Raw genomic sequence first — 21,088 nt, 5'->3', positions numbered from 1 at the left:
ACAAAAAGTCACAATCAGTATCAGCGTTAAGAATATTAACCATTTCAGCATAGCTCCGTTAACTCTTTACAATAGTACTTCTTTTCTCGTTTCTACAAGAATTGGACATCTACCCAGAATGTCAAATACATACCCGTTCACCTGTAGATTACATAGCTCAATTGTTTCTCGTGCCTTGCTTCTATTTGGCAAGTAGTTCAGGAAAAGTAACTCGCCTGGTGCTTTTAAATTGAGGGTCATGAGGTCGGTTGAGTACTTCGCCCTAGACTAATTGTTAGCTACCAAATTGAACCGAGCTTTTGGCTTATAATCTTACATAACATAATCTTCTCGTTTCTATTTGTCCACCAAACAAGTTAAACGATAGAGTTCGCTTTTCCACATGTTCATCCTATCATCTTGAAATGAAAATGAAAGTCCACAGTATTCGGTTAAATTTCTTTAAGATTCGAACCATGATGTTTTTTTCATATTACTACTGGGCATGTAGTCAATCTGCATCTTGAGTGTTGATATGAACAGATGCGAAAGACCCTTCTGTTAGCCGTACTACATAGTAACCTCTATGTTCTTTTAATGAAGTATCCACTTCTTTAAACTGCTTGTGTCCCTAAACTTGAGCCTCATAACACATGATCGCTTTCCATTTTCGAAGTGAGGTTCATTTTGGTTGAAATTTTAGAGCTGTCGTTTCCATATTATTTACTTAGAAACTAAAATTGTATCCAACCAATTCATTTGTATTTTCTCCAAAAAATGAATCTTATGTCTTGCATGAACTTATTTTTTTTTTCATTTAATAAGCTTAATAATTGATACGGATAAAAAATCAGTAGTTTATTTTTGTTTATAATATTTGAATTCCCTTTATCTGACTTAGTTCGGTTTAGCATTGAGCCATCAAACTAGATCAATGCTTCGTAAGCCTAACTCTCGACTACAATCTTGTGATATTGTTATTCGGTAGGCTGCACCAAAGAATGGATTTTAAAATTGAAAAATAGTAGAAAAAACAGCGACAATAGCATCGAATCGGTGAAGTGAAAGAGAAAGGAGAATTGTGTAGCCATTATTAACAAATATTCTTCCGTAGAGAACATTTTCCATAGAAAACATTTTTTCATTTTAGCAAAATGCAGAAATACGCTCATTTTTCGTTAAATTACTTGCACTCGCAGATTCAAATTTTGGTCAGAATAAAACCATTCTTTCTTTTTTGCTTTTATCTCTTTTCAAATACTTTACTAAATTTATATCAATGCACAACTAAATCCTAATACAAAACTCAATTAATTAATAATTATTAAAGCGATTAAATATTCACTTAGCTTTCAGTTGAATTGGTTGTTGTGTTATTTCAAAACATTTGTAAACTTATTTTATAACATTAATACCTTTTTGTTTTTATATAACACATTTTTTATACTAACCTAATTATATTAATTAAATATCCGTCTATTTAAAAACCTGAGAAGTCTTATAGGTAATAGTTTTAAGTAAAGTAAATATCCATATTAATTGTGTTAAGATCTATGAAACATACAAAAGTGGGTACAAACAATTAATTTTCTATAGCAAAATGTTCCATTTATGACAAATGTTTAAAAATGTTCCAAAGTGCAACTTGTATGCTTATCCAACATGAAACATCATAATTATATATACAATCTACATACAAAACAAACCAAACCAAACCAAACCACCACTAGAATGTTTTTTTCTATTTTTGTTCTTTCTTTTCTTTTTTATGTTTTTTCGTTTGTGTTTGATTTTCTCAACAACAATCAATTTAAAATATAAAAACAAAAACAAACAAAAATCCATCATCAGACATTCCAATCCGGTGGCTTGAATCTTGTCGGCGAGAATCCTCGAATGCTTGTATCCAGTCAATCAGACAATACAATTTCAGTAAGAACACACCAACGCAACGGTGATGAAACTGATGGCTCCGTTGGTGATGGTCTCCATATTACGCCTCCAGATGTTGTCTTAAGATCCAGATCATTGAACGCTGTCAATTATCATGAGGAATTTTCCGAAGAAGATGATCAATTTGCAACGAATGGTGAAAATGATGATGATTACATGCCTAACGGCGGCGGCCACCAAGATGAAGGCGCTGTTAGGTGCCGAGAAGCACCAAAAAGAAAAACCAGATTGGTTCGTTCCAAAGTACAGGATAAGAAAACCACACAAATACCATCAGTTGGAAGTAAGCTTCCAATGCGAGGTCGGCGAAAACTACGCGAAAGCACTCCTGATGTCGATGTTGATATCGAGTAGACAGGACGTGTTAGATAGAAAATAACAAAAAGCAAAACCTCGAACCATTCTCGAATGATCTCCACATATAAAAAAGGAACATCGTAAAGCATTGATATCAAAGCACAAAAGAATCAGTCATTAAATTGAATGAATTTTTAAATTTGTATCGTATTAAATATCATAGTTTGTCTTTTTAACCGTTGTAGTATTTTTTCCTTAATTTAAATACATCACATTGTATTTAAAGAATCAACATTAAATTTAGTGAATCTGAAGATTTAGAGACTGTTTCTTTGGTGCTTTCAAAAACGGTGTTTTAATGTCCAATCTCAGGCCTGCCTACTGTGTCATGTTTAGTGTTTCAAAATAAAGAAAACAAAAATGAGTTCACACAAAAATAAACAATGAAAACAGTCCATAGCCACAAAATAAGTAATAGTTTAAGTTTTATTTTTTTTGTTTTTGAAACAATGTTCACTAGAAATGCTATGTTAGTTATTAAATTGAGATACATTTTTCTTTTTCTTTTTAATTTTAATTATTTAGCTAAGAAATCAGATTTGTTTGAATTTTCGCAGATGCAGAAAAAATGTTTATGAGTGCGTGTATTTTCAACGTAGATTATGTATTTTTTAAAATTATATATATATTTTTTTTAAACAATAAATTCTCAAATTATACAAATCATAATATTGCACAATGTTGTTTTTAATGATCTTTCTTGATTTTTGTTCGTGTTAATTTAATCATTTACATAATTTGATTTCGCTAAGTTATTTTGATTTGATTTAAGCTTGCACAGAATAAAAAGCATGTGTGTCCTTTAAACAATTTAGTTCTAATACAGCTAACACAAAAATATTTAAAAAAAACAAATGGTACGATCTAACTAAAAATTAATAACTTCCTTAGATTTCAAAAACACAAGATAATGTTTTTTTTAAATTGGAATATAATCGAATTTTATAGGGTGGAGGTAATTTGGTGCAAACTATTCGTCGCAGTTATAGTTTGAGTGATTTGTCTGAACCTGATGTTCATCGTACTCAAGACGAAGTATGTTTAATATTATTTTTTTTTTTCAAACATTAGATGTATTTAACAATGATTGTGTTTTTGTTTTTTAGATTGACGAAATTACTAGGCCACAGCAAAGAATGCTAAGGCCTAGAAACCCAGTAGCTCGTTCTGCCTCAGGAAGTAGACATTCGACTGGAATGTATTTCTCAGAGGTAGATGTTACATCTAAGAGTCCAGCAGACTTTACGAGGTAAGTTCATTTTGAAAAATATATTAGTTTTAAAGGTTTTTTTTATTGAGTACTTCCTATCCTTGATATTATATAAAACAAAGTTTTTGTGAGATATCATCGAGAAGTCTTATTCGTTTGAAAGGCTTATTAATTTCATTCTGCATGACAATTTTTTTGCGGATTCACGGTTTGCTTGCAACCGAGATGTGACGTGGATTCCAACGCAGATGTGGTTGAAGATTGTGCAATAAGAATAGGGTAAAATCTAATAAACCCAAAGAGAGGTTATTGGGATCAAAAATGAAATGAAATGTTTTTGCGTATTGTGAAGGGTGGTAAGTTTTGTGTTCATACTGTTTTAAACAGGCAAGCTGTGAAACCCAGGTTGGCGAAAACACCGATTATACGAAGTTTAACCTTCGTGGTTATAGCTTAGTGCCATTATTCTTTTCTCAAAATGGTCTGTTCCGTTTACGTCCGTAATGATGTTGCCTACCAGCTTCTACCACAGTATGTATGAATACAAATTTTATTTATTTATGGTTCAAATTTACTGTTCAAAGGCGCATCATTCATACTTGTTTAATTTATCGCAGCTCAAGTTTGGATAGTAAATTAACTTCAAACGAAATTAATGCGCTGTCCGACTCTATCCAGAGAATTGTATCCCATTTTCCGGACAGTGAGATCGTTGTTAAGGGCGATTTAAATGAACACAATTCTTCGTTGCTGCGCTATTCGGGTCAAACAACATCCGAAGAAGGTATGTCGAGATTTTTGCTGAGTTAAACCACCTGACTTAATCCGCCAAAATTTTAGAATTGTTTGTTACTTCTGATCCTAATAAATATACTGTCAGTGTATTATCGCCCCTAGGCACATCAGACCATTGTGTCTTATCTGCAAATTTCGCATGCCAAACAACGCCAGTTAAAGTTAAACCCCTACGAGAACCATTTGACAATGTGAGAAAGCCAACTGGGACGGTCTCAATGAATTTTTCAGGAACTTTAACTGGTCACTATGCTTCCTCGATAGTGACGTGAATCCAGTGTAGATATTATTACAAACTTTATTCTTTGTGGAATGAGAAATTTTATCCCGAATAGGGTAAAATCTATCAAATCCAAAGAAAACTCGTGGTTTGATTCAAGCTGTAAAGAGGTTATTGGGATCAAAAATGTAAGTTTCCGGAATTATAAAGCCAACCCAAATGAGGAAAACCGGAATAAGTTCAAACAAACTAGAAAGACCTGTAACCGGCATATACGACGCATTAAATTTTTGCATGACCAGAAATTATGACAAAAAATACTAAAATGTCCCAAAGGTAGTACAAATTTCTGGTCATTTGTAAAAAATGTGCGTCGGTTCCGACGCTCGTTTCCAATGACACTCCCTATGTAAGCTTGATTGATAAAGCAAACTTGCACAGTTTGACATGACTCCTCCTGTACTTGAAAGCGTAAACTATTCCATGGGACGAATTTTCTTTCGCACTCGTGCAGTTGCTAGAGTACTAGAAGATATTGACATTCACAAATCCGCTCTTCCGTATAGTATTCCCACTATTATTCGGAAGAGGTGTTCTTCAACGCTGGCAAAAACACTGCGTAAGCTTTTTCATCTGTCCTATTCTACTGGTCTCTTTCCGAGTGAAAGGAAAACTACATTTGTCCAGCCTGTCCCTAAAAAAGGCGAATCATTCTCCCCCTCTAACTATCGTTCAATCGCGTTTACGTCCATTCTTTAAAAGGTCATGGAAACGCTGATCAGTTTTCAGCTTAAGAAATATTTTGAAGAGCGGAAGCTTCTTAATGACCGGGAGTATGGCTTTCGTTACAATTAGTCCACTGGTGATCTCATGGTTTATCTCACCGAACAGTGGAACAAATCTTTACATCGTTTTGGAGAAAGTAAGATTATTGCACTTGATATTTCAAAGGGATTTGATAGAGTTCGGCATCAAGCTCTCTTATCGGAAATGCGTGCTTTTGGTATTGATGAAACTCTTCTTTGTTGGGTTAGAAATTACCTTTCGGACCGTTCAATTCAAGTAGTATTGGACGGGTTCAAATCTGATATCCACAAAATAAACGCTGGTGTGCCCAAGGGCTCCGTTTTGTCTCCGACTCTGTGGCTTATATTCATAAATGATCTTTTGTCTGAAACTTCTTACCCACTACATTGTTTCGCTGATGACAGTACCCTCTGCTTTTCATACTCGTTTTTAGATTCTTATCCTTGTTCTTCGGATGTGGACTACTAACGGCAGCGTATGATAAGCTCATAAAGTTCTAGTCTTGACAGCATTGTTGAATGGGGAACCAAAAACTGTAGAATTTAATGCTTCAAAAACTCAATGCTGTCTACCGTCGCAAAAGAGTTACCCTCTCCCAATGCCACTATCCATGAGTGGTACTTGCATCGAGGAGACTGAACAGCTATCAGTCCTAGGTATGTGCATTTCAACCACTTGTTGTGAAGTGATCACATATTTGGGCATTTGCCAAAAATTCTGCTAAGTGTTTAGGTTTTCTCCGACGATGCAAGATGTTTTTTACTCCTTCTAATCTGGCTATAATTTATGAAGCCTATATTCGTCAAAAACTTGAGTACAATTCCCATATTTGGACAGGTGCTCCTATAACCCACTGAAGTCTCTTGAACAGAATTCAAAAGAGAGAGAAAAATGATAGGTGACCGTTGTCTAACTGAAACTTTTGCATCTCTCGAGCACCGTCGTAAGGTTTCATGTCTCTCATTATTTTATCGCTACTCCCATAAGCAATGCTCTAATGAAATAGCCAGTTGCATTCCTCCCCTCAAACAATTCAACCGTAATACTCGTTCTTTTAGGAATGCCCATCAGTTTACCCTTGAGCCCAATTTCGGTCGTATTGTAAAGTACAAAGATTCTTTTTTTAGTCGCACTACACGAATGTGGAATGCTTTACCAGACTCAATATTTCCCACTCATTACAATGTGCAGACATTCAAAACCAATGTGCATCGGTGTCTCCTTTCAAATCCTTTCCTCCCTTCCTAATTACTCGGACTGTGTGTAATCATTATAAGGGTATTCAACCCTTTGAGTGCGCGTACAATATAAACAAAAAAAAACACATTCAATTTTGGCATGGCTAGAAATTATGGCAAAAAAAAAAAACAAAAATGTCCCAATGGTAGTACAAATTACTAGTCATTGGTAAAATATGTGCGTAACACTATGTCATCGTCGTTCCATACGTTCGTTTCCAATGACACTTTTGTGAGCTCGATTGATAGCGCCAATTTCCTTGCCCCGCAGTTTGCTATTAATTTGATGCTGCCAATGAGTGATATAACTTATCCTGGGGTGGAATCGGCTAAGGTGATTGTTGACTATCAATTTTTTTCCCTTTCAAAAGAATTCAAAATCAATGAACATCGACATATCCTGTCTAAACCCGCACCCCCTATTTCACAAGCTTACAAGGGAATTTAAAAATTTCAGATTCTCCTGCCCACTTCTTTAATTTACATTAGGGTTTCGTAATTATATCTTATCTTATCATAATAGCAGTTCCTTACAAATATTGATGTTGACAGGTTACATTGAAGAATGACTGTAGCTAAATTTATTAAATAAGCTAGAGAAGATGATATTTTTAATTGAATTCGTGTTAAAGTTAATATATATGTTTCATGTTTCACATTTTAGTTATAATATACGTTCATCAGAGGACATAAGCTCAGGATATTCCAGCGCTGAACAGATGTCTGGAGGACTTAGTCGCACATCATCAATGACAAATGCAAATAGAGCCCGATTTAAGGCAAAAAAGGCTGAAGTAAGTATAAATTATAAAAACATTTGAAAACATTTTTGTTCTTTTATTTCTTAATTTATTTACACAAAAAAAAACTATTTTTTGTTGAAAAATAAAAAGGAATGTTTTATTCGTGAAATTCCTGAAACCATGATTGCATATCGTTTTTACGAGGCACCACCATCAGTTTCAAGAGATTTGGTTCATGATACTTACAACGCTTGGAAAGATGAAGTTTACTTTGACAATGAACAATACTTCCAAAATCAAATTTCTCAAGATAAAGATACATGCTCTACAACAAGTACGAGTACGTATAAAGATGAAAATCCAGAATTGCCAATTATAATGGATTCGCCTGAAATGAATTTGAAATATGATCTATTTAAAAAGTGGCTTGAAGAGACAAAGAACTCACAAACATTGGACACAATTGAAAGTGGCGAATTGTCTGAATCTGAAGATGATGAATTTCAAGATCCACTCCCCGTGGATAAACTTGAAAATGAAAAAGACGAGGAAAAGGAAAAGGAAGTTGTAAAGGTAGATGAAATAACGCCTGAAGCTGATGTGGAGCAGGAAATAGATCATAGAATAACAATCGGACCGAAGGCACTCAAAGAATCTTTGGAAGAAATTCAAAATAATTTCCGTTCGGCTATTGAAACACCCCATAAAACCAACGAAACTTTATATGGTTTGACCCAAACGGCGCAACCATTTAAAACCGATTCCACCATCCGCAGATCAATAAGTCACTGTAAGGGTAAAGCACCAGCTCCACCAATAAATCAGCAACCACCAAAAGACAATGTATTTCCTGAATGCTCCAACTCTAGAAGCACCTCTCCCATGCCAGACAAACCAACAAAAAAGAGTGGCATTTTCAAAACGTACCTTCCGTCCATATTTCGTTCTGACAATAAAGAAAAAAGCACCAGCGGTGTTTCTAATTCTACAACCTCAATACCCGCTGAGTTATCAACTTCAATTTCTGAACAATACCATCTAGAAACTGAAATATAGGTTCGAATATCACTCTCAGCAAACAGAAAATAGTAAGAAGATATTTTTGATTCGTCTAGACCATAATACTACATTGGTCTTAACAGGATTGTTTTAACACTCATGCTCTGTACATACTGCTGCCTAAACAAGGTGTATATAATACTTTCACAATTATCCCTTCTAACAACCGTGTTAATCCGCCAACAAAAGAAAAAAAAACAAAAGCTTTTCGTAAACCTTCGAATCCCAATATTAAAAGCTTGCAGCAATATAATAAAGTACTTACATATATCCTACATAATTTTTAAAAACCAGCAACAAATCATAGTCATAATTTGTGTACCTTTTAACGAGCGCAGTGTAACTTTCATTCTTCTTCAGATTATGCTTGAGTGTTTTTCTTAACCTTTCTGAAATAAGATCTAATAAATCAGATTATAGGTAGAAAAAGCAAGAACATATCAAATACATAATTGTTTTTTATATTCATTCACCTATGTTATTTTTTGTACGCTAACTAAGACTCAATTTTCGTTCTCTTATATTATTAGGTATTCAAAGTCATGATTAATTGTCTCACTTTGTTTTAACAAAACCAAAAAACCTACATTTCTAATCATACTATAGATAAAATGGTTCATTTGCCAACATTAAGAATTGGTTTTCGATGTTTGTGTATAAATAAGTTCGAAACAAGTTAGCCATATGTTGTTTGATTAAATTATTTTAAATTCTATTTTTAAAATTAAAAATTGTGTATACGCCTGAGTGTACTACAAAAAACCCAGGCACAAGAAACAAATATTTATCTTCGATATGAGTCATTTTGCTCCTCAAAAATGTAGTAAGTTATAACTCACGGCCCCACTTTATCGGAATCATATTTTCTGTTATGAATCATTTAGATCTTCTTTGAATATAGAATTTATGATTAAACTTAGAAAAATGTAGATCTATTGTGATGCCCTGAAATATTGAACTTCTCTAAAGAAAAAGAAATATATAAAACCTATGATGCATATGTATTGTCTTGTTCTAGTCTCTTAGGGGCGTTGATTAAGCCTGATAGGTTGTGTCCTGGAATTTCTTCGAGTTCTTCCATATTGTCAAAGAAAAGATTGAGTTTATTTTTAGAGTGATAAAGAGGTGCTGGGCAGTGATATAATAAGTGGACAGTGTCTTAATGTTCTTGCACATATAATCGGTAGTAAGCCGCATTCCCTTTTTATGGTAACCCAACAGATTGTGACCTATTTTTCTGCTCACAAGTAATTGTATAAATTTTTTGTCGAGGTGCATATCCGAACGGGATCAAGTCGAATTGGGCCATATATCCTAACCGTTGCCCGGGTTTCGAAATTGAAAACATCTTTCGTTGCTTTTTTGCATTATCTTCTTACGAAAGACTGACATTTTAGCTCACAGGATAGGGTTTTCGCTCCTGTTATGCCTTGTGAGGGTTTTTCAGAGTTGAATCTTCTTTTCTAACGCGTTCCACTATATATATAACGCAGTGTACATTCACAATATGATTTAAGAATTCGGTCCCCAGTTCCTCCTGCGATCTGAGGTTTTGTTGGATCTCTCTAAAGTATTTGGACCCCCGTACAGTTTTTTATTCAGGTTCAATTAGGTATTCAGCTTGATCTCATAATTTGAGTGGGATTCCGGCTACATTAGGAATTAAATAAAATGGTATTTTCTACTTATTTGAAAAGAGTAATAGGTCTGTTCAAGGAGTTAATCGTCAAACGGCAGTTTTTATACTTTTACGAATTCTGGATAAGGAATGGTTCAGGTGTTCATTTATAGTAGTTATGAATTTCCCTGTCGCCAAGTAGGGATACGTCATCGGCATAAGCTACTGCTCTGACATCACTGTATTTAAGTTAAGTAAGGATTTCGTTCATGACCAGAATGCAGGAAAGTGGTGAGAGTATAACTCCTTGAGACGTTCCTCTGGATGTTGATACTTTAATCTTTGTACCCCCTAGTTTGCTATTGATCTGTCCTTGTTTTAACATACACAATTATCCAGTTTATAAAAGACTATTCTATTTCGAGAGCTGTGAAAGATTCTGCACTGCTTATTACGTTGTTGAAGACCCCTTCGATGTCTAAGAACATATATTAGTTTTATCTCTTTATCTTTTTATCTATCTAAAAGAAATTATAATGTAATTGGATTTTGAAACAAGAGTTAAAAGAAGGGCTTAGATAAGGGAAGTCAACCCTTCTGGAGTGTAGTAGTAGAAAAACACCCACATTCCTGCTTTTAAAGTAGGTAACAATATTCTAATCACGAACAAAGAAAAATCAATTGTTTTAGCAGAAACATTTTCTGCAACCCATATGGCTATTAGCAACATGACCAATAACATTATTGAATAAATTGTCAGCAACTCAATTAAGTCAATGAACTCATCACCTATAAATGAACTCCAAAACGAGATTTCGCTGGATGATATCAAAGGTATACATCGAAATCTTAAAGCAAGGAAATCAGCTGGTTTTGATGGCATTAAAAATATATATTTGAAAAACTTACCAACATTAGGTTTAAAATACCTAATAAAAATAAAACCTGGTAAAAATGCTAATCTACCTAATAGTTACAGACCCATTAGTTTGTTGAGTTCAATTAGTAAATGTTTTGAACAAGTTATTAAAGCTAGAATAAACTCACACTTAACCAATGATAACATTTTACCAAACGAGCAGTTCGGCTTAAGATTGCATCACAGTACAATAATTAAGTACATAGGATTACTAAACACATAAAAAAGTACAGGTATCGTCTGGCATAAAGCGCTTTTACACAAGTTGTTGATACTCAACTTCCCAGTGTTTTTAATAAAAATAATTCAATTATTTTTACTTCAGAAGAAATTTAAGGTTTCAGTCAATAACTGGTCTTCTGAAAAATATGATATAACGGCCGGTGTACCACAAGGATCTGTTTTAGGCCCTATTCTATACTCAATATTTACTTCCGATATTAAAACAGCAATTTTCGCTGATGATACTTGCATTTTCTATTCGGATTCAGTTGGTTTCATAATCGAAACTAATCTCCAATCTAGTCTAAATGTTATACAAAGCTACTTCCATAACTGGAAAATAAAAATCAATGATTCAAAAACGCAGGCAATCTTTTTCACTCGAAAAAGAATAGCCAGCTTTTTACCAAGCAATAATCTTCCTATGGACGGCACAAGTATAGAGTGGAAATCTGATGCAAAATATCTCGGAGTGCATTTAGATAAAACATTAACATTCGGCTTACATATACAAAAAACTATTCAAAAAATAAATAATCGCAAATCAAGGCTTAGCACCGATAATAAGCTTCTAATATACAAAGTTGTTTTCCAAGCTATCTTGTTCTACGGTTCACCCATATGGTTTAATTGTGCAATCTCTAATATACGACGGCTGCAGATAGCTCAAAATAAGATTCTGAAAATGATTCTGAAGCTTCCAAGGTTATTTTCAACAAATGAAATTCATACCATTTTAGCTATGGATATGGTATCAGGAAGAATTGTCAAACTTAATGAGCGATACCTTGCATCATGTACTATGTCTGATAATACCTTGATTTCAAACCTAGCTTCACTATGACTTTCAACTATATTTATTTATTTATTCATCTATTATTTTTTATTTAATTTACTTGTCTATTTGTTGAATTATTTAATTATTTGTTTATTTAAATATATATTTATTTGTTTGTCTATTTAATTATTTATTTATTGATGTATTTATTTAAAATTATTTTATTTATTCATTTCTGTTCTATTGTTATTCTGTTGTTATTGTTATTATTTATTTAATTGCTTAGTTATTTTCTTTATTTATTTATTTATCCATTTATTTATTTATATATTTATTGATGTATTTATTTTAATTAATTTATTCTTTTCTGTTCTATATCTTTATTCTATAATATATATTTTTTACCTACTTGTTGTAAGACTCAAAGCTTGGTTTGAATTTTTTTTTCACCGCCCACCTTTCTTTCATTCTATTTTCTTATTGTTTTATATAAAGGTTTTATGTAGCTTTTCATATTATTTCTTTTTGTAATTTTGGTTCAAATTTCCTTCTGAAAATATTGTAGATATTGTATGCATAATTTAAAGTCAATAAAACTCAGTGAAGTATAGTTTAGGTATTATTTTTTATTCATCGCAAATAGTTTTTGAGATATTTTTACATTTTTTTGCGCATAATTGGATTGGATTTAATTGGTTGTTTTTTTTTTAAAAGATTGTTAAGTTAACATTTGGAATGGCTGCAGCTTATTTTGTTTTTGTTCTTAAGCTTCTCGAGGACCTGCTGAAATTGCATGGAAATAAAACCATTGATGTTCTAAGGGAACAAATTTCATCTGTTCTTGTAAATTTTGAATTTTTTCTGCAGAAAGTTGTTTCCATTTTTCGATGTCTCTTGGCATAAAATCTTGATTTTTATCAGGACTTTTGCTACTTTTGGCTATTATGGCCTTACTAAAAGAAACATATTCTTCATAGCATTCTTTGTAAAGGTAGGAACCATACTCCTCTACTCGAATCCATTTGATTGAGTCCCTAAATTGGACCTTGTCATTAGCTACGTTTTTTGTTAATTTTTTTACGTTAAGTTTATTCTGAAGATCACTCAATGAACGAACATGATTTTGCATGTCAATAACAACTGTTTTGTTTGTACTAGCAGTTCTTATGATGTCTCGCTTCTGATCTGCGGTGTAAACTGTCTCGTGTTTTTGCAAAACCTTTTCAATTTTGCCGAAGTCTCTGTCGCTATCGAAAAACGTATGTCCAACTTCTGAAAATTTGTGGTCGATAGTTTTGAAGTATCCTTGAAATAACAAGGCTTGGTACAGGCAAATAATGTTAAAATTTTTGTTTTGTCCAGCACACGAATCAGACCAAATAATAAGGTGATCTCTATACTTAATGTCACTGTTTGATTGAACAAACGTCCATAGGGAGCTAGTCACTTCCGTACTCCCTCTATTGCCCACATATAGGGTTTTTCTCCATTCCAGGTTATAGAATGAACTCCTAAGTTGTAGAACCACATCTGCCTCAAATAGAATGCCTTCGATGTTGTGAGTCTCGGCAAGGGCATTGTTTGTTGCAAGTCAACAGTTAAATACACAACATTCTTCTCATTAAATGCCTTTTATCTATCTTTGTTTGTGTTTCAAATGCGGCCTTGTAGCTTAATCGATGCTTTGCAGTGTTGTTTCCTGCATCACAGGTGCTGCATGTATGACTACGAGGATGCCGAAAAGAAAGATTAAAGTTCCAGACAAAAATATTTCTGTAAAATTATTAAGGTCACATTTTTCAATATACAGCTTGTGCATTTTGGATACGCTCAGAAGAGGAGACATATATTTTTTAAAAGGGTTTTTATATCTAGAATAATGCGACTCTTCCGCAGGAAACTTCCCTATGTGTTTGCATATGTAGGCCCTCACTTTGTCCCGAACTTTATTCGCCCGAACAAGATGTCCTCTTTTGTCTGGTGAGGGAATTGACTGTCCAGATCTGAGCTTTTGCTGTATTATTCTCAATTTTCTTAAACTTATTTGGAAAAGAGAACAAAGAGCACACCCGAACGGATTTTCCAGCAAGATTAATATGATATTCGCAGGTTACGTTTCTTTTGCTTAAGGTTGCCCTTCGTTTTGGATATTTCATTTGAATGCTCCTAAACAATACTGCATTTTTCGCGTTAACATCTAACTTATAAAACCCAGAAAGCATTTCTTTTCTTGCACTCAAATCGATATTTTTTTACTAGGTTCACACAAGTTTCCATTGTTGACACTTTTTTCTTTTATAACTACACCTTTTTGAGAAATATATTCCTTACCTTGTCTTCTTAACAAGGCAGCCTTTCGTTTTTTCCATTGGGCATGGTTTTTCGGTTTTTTCTTTGCTTTTTTTTGGAGATTTTGAAATAAGATCAGATACTATTGCTTCTTCAGGTTCTAATTCTGGCTTAAACTTATGGTCTCATTTTCCATAAAATCCGTATCATTACTACTGCTAGTTTCTGGAATGTACTCATCGCTATCTTCTCTTGAAAAGTCCATCTCACTTTAGCTACTATTAAGACTTGTGGGAGCTGAAAGAGCAGCGTTTGATGTCACAGAAGGGGCATCATAAGCATCAGTTTCAGTAACTGTGTATGCAAACTTAGGTACCTATACCTAAGAACTGTAAACATGGTTATTTTTTTATCTTACTTTGACATTCATTCTTTTAAGTTGTATTTGAGTATTCACGAATTGGCGGTTTTTCTTCAGGACTTTCCGTTAAAACTATTGGGTACAGTTTGTTTTTTAATAAAAAACAACTGAGAATAAGTTTTTCTTACCGGTAGCTTCTTGCAATTCAGTTTAAGAAAAAATATTATAGCATTGATGCTATTTTAGCAGTAAAAGTATAATTTTATTAAACAAAATAATTAAAAATCATTTCATTTCATCAAATTCACAATAAATACATTTTTGCCGTCAGTCAGACGAGTTGATAAAGGTTTTTTGATGAACTGGGGTTGCATAGTGAACACTCTGTATTTATCACTGGGGAATTCAGACGAAATAGCTCCCCTCTAGTTTAAAGAATTGAAGATACGTCATTGAAATAATTGTTGACACTAAACTTATACTACAACCTTTAGTACATGGTTCAAAACTCACATCCGAACGCAATATATGGAAGCTCTTTAAAACATGTTTTTTGATCTAGCAAACTTTCTACTCCAATCCTCAAACCCTCTCTCCACCATTTCCACGTCATACTGAATTTCTAGCCGTGATTATTCAAAAAATTACTAAGATTTTTGCTCCATTGCAATTATGTTTGGAAAACTATGATGCTGCAGTCTCCACAAGCATCATTATGTAGACGTATTTTCTGGTAATCAGAGTTACTTTTTTAGAAAATAAATTATTAAATTGTCATCTTCATCAAATTGTTGAAAATCCCAAAACGAACCTGCATAGTGCTTCAAAATGTAATTGCTTTCCAATTTTAAACAATTCAATTTGATGTTTTCCATATCTGCTTGTTCCATTGCGAAAAAATCAGTATTTTTAATATGTTGGTTCGTGTTGGTTTTTCATCATTTGGTTCGATTTGGGGAACTCAGCAATATGACGGTATCGTCTGTTTATAAGAGCGCTTTGCTCTTAACTCCAGCTAAACTTACTCCTACATTCCAAGCCCATGATAGGTTATCTAAAAAGAGCTTAAAGGGAAGTGGAACAAAAAAAAACACCCTTGTTTAACTCTATTGTTTGTATGAAATAGACCTCTCGTTTCCAACTCAAACTACCGTTGCACATATGTACATAGATTTTAATGATTTAGGAGGCCAAAATTATTTTTGGGGTTATTTTAGTTCTAAGTTCAATTAAAATAAAGAAGTGGTATATATTTATAAAAACATACATATATTTGCCATGTTATAAAGAATAGTAATAATATAACAGAACTATATTCACTAAAAAATACAAATGAATGGAAAAACAGAACTTACAAGTTTTCTTTAATTATAAAATTACATTAAAAATCGGCATCTTCAGGTTCAGATGTCTCTACAGACTCTGTGTTTGATTCAGCAGGTAATAAAAGTTTAACCGTTTCAGGTAGAAATGCGTTACGAGAAGGTTTTCTTATTTGTCTCAAGCAACTAATAAAGGGATCTGAACTCAACAAAAGCCTATAATATACATCTACATTTTTCCCTAGAAAACTTTCTGGTAAAGTTTAGCTTCTTCCGGGCTTTTGCAGCTTCTTCCTTTAGCTGTCCAATTGGAAGCAGTAAACTTTTTATCTTATGCATAGTAGGCGTCATTGGGTGCCAACCATACTGTTCTACATACAATTTTGAGGTGTCGAATGCATACTCATCATATTTTTTAGCATCAATTTTATGGCCACTAAAAAATAGTCTCTAAAATAACCTTGAATCTGTAAATCAGTTAAAAGCTAATACCTGTGATGTCTAAAGCCAATTTGGGGTTTTCAAAAAACCTCCGGCTTGTGTTGCCATCATTGGTGTTGCCGAAGTTGGCCTTTGGCATGTCAATGAGCAAACCGGTTTCATTTCGAAACCTCTCCTGAATTTCCAACTTCTTTTGGGCTTCTAATGCCTTCTCTTCTTCAGTTTTTCTTTCCCTGTATTTTTTTACTGGCAGTTTATACGAAAGGTGTATAATGCTTTCGAAAATGCGGATCCGGGCGTGTAGTACTTACTACTTACTACTTACTTACTTACTTAAGGTGGCGCTACAGTCCTTTGTGAACTAGGGTCTTACCCAACAAACTTCTCCATCTAGCTCGGTCCCTAGCTAGATGTCTCCAGTTTCGAGCTCCAAGTTGGGTGAGGTCACCTTCCACTTGTGGGTTTTCCTCTACTGCGCTGTCCTGTGGGTGTGGATTTGAAGACTTCCGAATTCCAAAGCTTGAGGGTTTACACTATTTTTCTTTGATAGATCATTAAAGGTTTTCGAAGTAGAGCACTTGGATGTTGACTTTGTGTCCGTGGCTGCGTTGCACACCTTTCCGTTAATGATACTCATTTTGAGTTGGTGCCCGAACGAAAACTCCTCTTCATTTAACGTAACAACTGTTTTGTTTAGTTGCTTAATGGACTCCTGCACATATTTTATCTCTTCTTTAGTTATGTCCATCGTTTCTTTTACAAATCGGAATCGAATCGGACGGCAAAACCTTGACGAAGAAGGAGTTGAATTCTGCCAAACAATTTTACTGCCACAAACAATGCACAAAGGAACTCATACAAATGTTGGCATCGGAATCAGTCTCATTATCGTAACTTTGTTTAAACTTGGATTGCTTAGAACCGTCGTCGTAGCCCCATTTGCAGATTATCATTAACGACTTACTTTCTTGCTCGGTAAGCCGGATTATCACATCTTCTAGGTATTTTGATAATCGTGTTACGGTTAGATCCATTAGGCACTGTAGATTCCTTTCCGCGAAAGCAGCTGTAATTCTTAGCGATTCTTTCGGTGGATAGCACTCTTGTTTTGCTTTCAAAACAAGAACTCTAACCATGATGTTTGTTGTTTGTTGTATTTGCTTTTGCCCATCGTTGGTTAATTTGTGATTTTACATAAGAAAGTCTTCTTAAGCCTCTTTGTTATGCCCATAGCTCATAAGGAGAAAATTCTCATAATAGTTAAGTTTTTCATATAAAGTTGGTACATTTTGACTCTTTAGTTGGTCAAATAAGTATTGACTAGTCACTACTTTAGTACCCGATGTAGTAGGTAGAACTGAACCAAAAAAAAAAACAATTTTAATACAAAATATCGCACACTCAATATTTCCTATATTTGATAAAAAAACTTTCAAAAGGGCTTAACTAAAAAAGCGCGATTTTGCTCGGCTATTTCTTATGGAATTAATTAGTTACATATATGAACTATATAGTAGAATGAAAGTTATTACAGGGACGGACTCATAAGTACATTGAAAAGGCACTCGAATTTAAATATTTCTAAAAAAATAAATTTTGGATGTTTGTCGTGTTAAAAATGAATCACAGAGGATGTTAATTACATTTTTCTTTAACGAAAACAAATTGTTCTTACCTGTATTATCACAATCCATCACAGTTAAAACGAATCCTATCGATTGAGTCGAATGCTACTTTGAAATCAAAAATAAAATCATATACATAACTTTTTCTCTTGTCAGGATAAGACTAATAATACAAGTGAGCGAAAAAATATTAACAATTGTGGTATACTTTTTCCCGAAACTGGCTCGAAACTAGTTCAGGAATTTGATTTCAAAGTTGTCTAATTTGATTTCTAAACGTCTCAGCCTGAGATACGAGCATACGAGCTCTTCCATTGTTTGCGGTCCCGTATCAGTAACAGGTCTTTGTATCAGAGATTCGATCTTCCTCGTCGCGTCGTCTCGAACTTGGGGCTGGAATTCGAAGATATTCTTTGCTGGAGCATTATTGTCCATTTGCTCGATTTGGTCGAGCCAGTGTAGTCGAGCCGTCGAAGGATTTTCTTTCCAAAGTGACCAGTAGCAATTCTCCTTTTTTACTTACCGTCCGGCACTGGGCACCGTAAATTAGAACTGGTAAAATTTGAGTTTTGTAAAGCATGCACTTTGTTTTTCGATTAAGGAGTATTGAACCCATTTGTTTGGCCAAACCGAAGTCGCAGCGGTTCGCTCAGGGAATTCTTCGTCGGACTTCCACTAAGGTGTCGTTCGTGGAATTGATTTTTGTTTCGAGGTAGGTGATTCCATTGACTGTCTCAAACTCCCTTTCAACCTCTATGAACATTGAAAGTCTTCAGTTTAATACCTTCAGGAGTTTCAATAAGCCGGTTGAGACATTTCTGGTAACAGAAGAAAGAAAAACAAAAACATATCCCTACATACCATTTACCCTACTAACAATAAACCCCATTTGGGATTCGAGTAATTTTGCTAAACAAATATTTTGAGAATTTTCTAAATCCTATATTTTTAGAATCGAGCATGATGTTGTTCATAATATAGCCAGTGTTATTATTATTTTCTTTGTTTGTTTGTGATTTTAAATTTTGTATAAATAAAACAATTTTATACTTACCTAATTGTGTATTTCTTTTTTTTTGTCTTTTTAGGAAAAATCTATGTCAGCCAGTTGCACAACTCTTCCGCGAAGCAAAAAGTCAGAAAAGGCAATGAAAACACGAAAGTCCGAAAAATAGATGAAGACGTCATTATACTCTAAAAACTGGCTGCGATGCCATTTTTCAGCGCACACAAAAATTAAAAAACTAAAAATTAACATAAAAACAGAGAAACCACAAAAACAAACCCAAAAATTTGTGTGTTTATTAGAAAGAAGAGCAAGAAGTAAGAAGCATGAATTTCCCCGAATGACATATTAAAATAATGAAGACGAAGAGACTTTGTAGACTGGTTGAATGTCCTTATTCCTAATTTTCCTACTTAAGTTATCTATAAATGATTTATAAGGCCAGAATAATAATGGTCATTTATATTATATAATGTAGCATTAGCGATCTCAATGCAGGCGTTAAAAGAATAATGAGATTTTTTAATTATAATTATAATTTTATTTTTTAATTTATAATTCTGGTGCTCTCTTTGCTGTAAAAATTCAGCAATATTATCGATATTATTTTAGATAGAAAAAGATTTACCTACATATTACAATTTAATTGTTTTAATTGTGTTTTATTAGTTCCTGCTTTATTAAATTTGACAAGTTACTGTGAAAATTCTCTTTTGAATTTAAAAAAAGTCAACATAAGAGATGTTGTTAACTTTTTGCATGTTAAGGTTACTTTAATTTTTGCTTTTTGTCGATGCTTATCAGGCCACAAGGATAAAGCTTGAAGGAGGTGCACTGGGGGCAAGTTATTGAGCTTGAAGCATTTTTGTTTTAAATTTAAATCTTAAAATTATGTTTATCGTTATGTTTAAACTTTTATTTAAGTGTATAATGTTGTGTTAAGTCGATAAATAATAATTTGTTATTTCGAAGTAAATCAAACGAAACAAAAAATATTATGTATTTATATTAATGATGATTCTATACTTTATAGGACGACTCCGAAAGAAATATATAAATTATGATTAATGATTAGCAAAAAGTATTTAACAAAATTGTAATTGAAACAAAATATAGCTATAAAGATAAATAAACAATTCTTGAAAAAATACAAATTTGTTTATATCACTTCAAAATATAATACTGGTTCAAGGTCTTCTACTGCTGTAACAATATGTTGGCCACGTTAAGAAACAATCAGTTTTTTTTTAATTTTGAACCAGAAAGTCTAAAAACAATGGTTTCAAACCATTAAAAACCATGAAAATAAAAGATTTCGAGGTTGTAAATTTTATCTTTCAGCATAGAGAATAATTGCTTACAACATCAACACCTGGCTGTGACCATTAATTGGACGGCTAGTTTTTACACTTGCTGCCCCTCTCATTCTATAGCAAAAAGATATCCCATATTTTAAAAGGCAATGACAAATAAATAAACAATTTAACAGACAAAATTTATTAGATTTTTAAAATTAAATACTATGCCATTTTACGTTTAATAAAATAATGTCTTAATTTTAAACATTATATCCGTTAATTATTGTCCTCTATTAATAATACATTTACGAAGCCTTTCCCGGAAGTTTTCCATTGCTCGTCGAGTCATTTGTGGTGTAATGGCTGCCACTTCCTGAGTGATTGAATCGTTAAGTGCGTCCAAAGATGTTGGGCGATGAGTGTATACTTGGGCCTTTAAATGTCCCCAAAGAAAAAAATCACAAGGTGATAAATCGGGGGACCTTGGTGGCCAGGTAATGTCTCTTCGTAAAGAAAGAAGATGCCCTGGGGCCTGATTATGAGGTTCGCGGCGGATCGTTTTCAATTCGACCTTTCAAATTCGACTCGCTTCGTATTTCCTTATTAACGAACTCGCGGCGAAGCGAAAGTAGATCTTCCTATATTCCAGTGATTTGACACTTTGGTTTGACTTTTTCTCTCTATATTCCAGTGATTTGACACTTTTGGTTTGACAGCTTTCCACAAATTTTGTTTTGTTTTGATTGAATTTGTGAAATTTGCGGTGATTTATTTAATAAACAATATTAAAATTAAAAAATGGAATCAATTATGGTGTATATTTATTCTGAAAGTGAGGAATTTCAGGA

The 21,088-nt window shown here is 33.5% G+C and overlaps 1 protein-coding gene across 6 annotated transcripts in view; it reads left to right on the top strand.

Annotated features, from left to right (window-relative positions):
* The window catches only part of LOC129943189 (receptor expression-enhancing protein 2-like), a 41,503-nt gene extending 21,407 nt beyond the window's left edge, over positions 1 to 20,096 (top strand). For 3 of the 6 annotated variants that reach the window (XM_056052470.1, XM_056052471.1, XM_056052469.1), the window contains 5 exons: positions 3,238 to 3,324; positions 3,396 to 3,538; positions 7,224 to 7,353; positions 7,453 to 8,390; positions 19,025 to 20,096. In XM_056052470.1, coding sequence (XP_055908445.1) covers positions 3,238 to 3,324; positions 3,396 to 3,538; positions 7,224 to 7,353; positions 7,453 to 8,358 — 1,266 coding nt within the window. In that variant the 3' untranslated portion in view covers positions 8,359 to 8,390; positions 19,025 to 20,096. Of the gene's footprint in view, positions 1 to 1,830; positions 2,961 to 3,237; positions 3,325 to 3,395; positions 3,539 to 7,223; positions 7,354 to 7,452; positions 8,491 to 19,024 lie in introns of those variants that run through there. The other 3 variants (XR_008781183.1, XM_056052473.1, XM_056052472.1) reach the window with 3 other exon arrangements.
* Positions 20,097 to 21,088: the final 992 nt, after the last annotated feature.

The sequence above is a fragment of the Eupeodes corollae genome, chromosome 1 (genome assembly GCF_945859685.1).
Source record: "Eupeodes corollae chromosome 1, idEupCoro1.1, whole genome shotgun sequence".
In the NCBI taxonomy this organism is placed as follows: Eukaryota; Metazoa; Arthropoda; class Insecta; order Diptera; family Syrphidae; genus Eupeodes; species Eupeodes corollae.
This window is presented reverse-complemented; position numbering and strand designations above follow the sequence as displayed.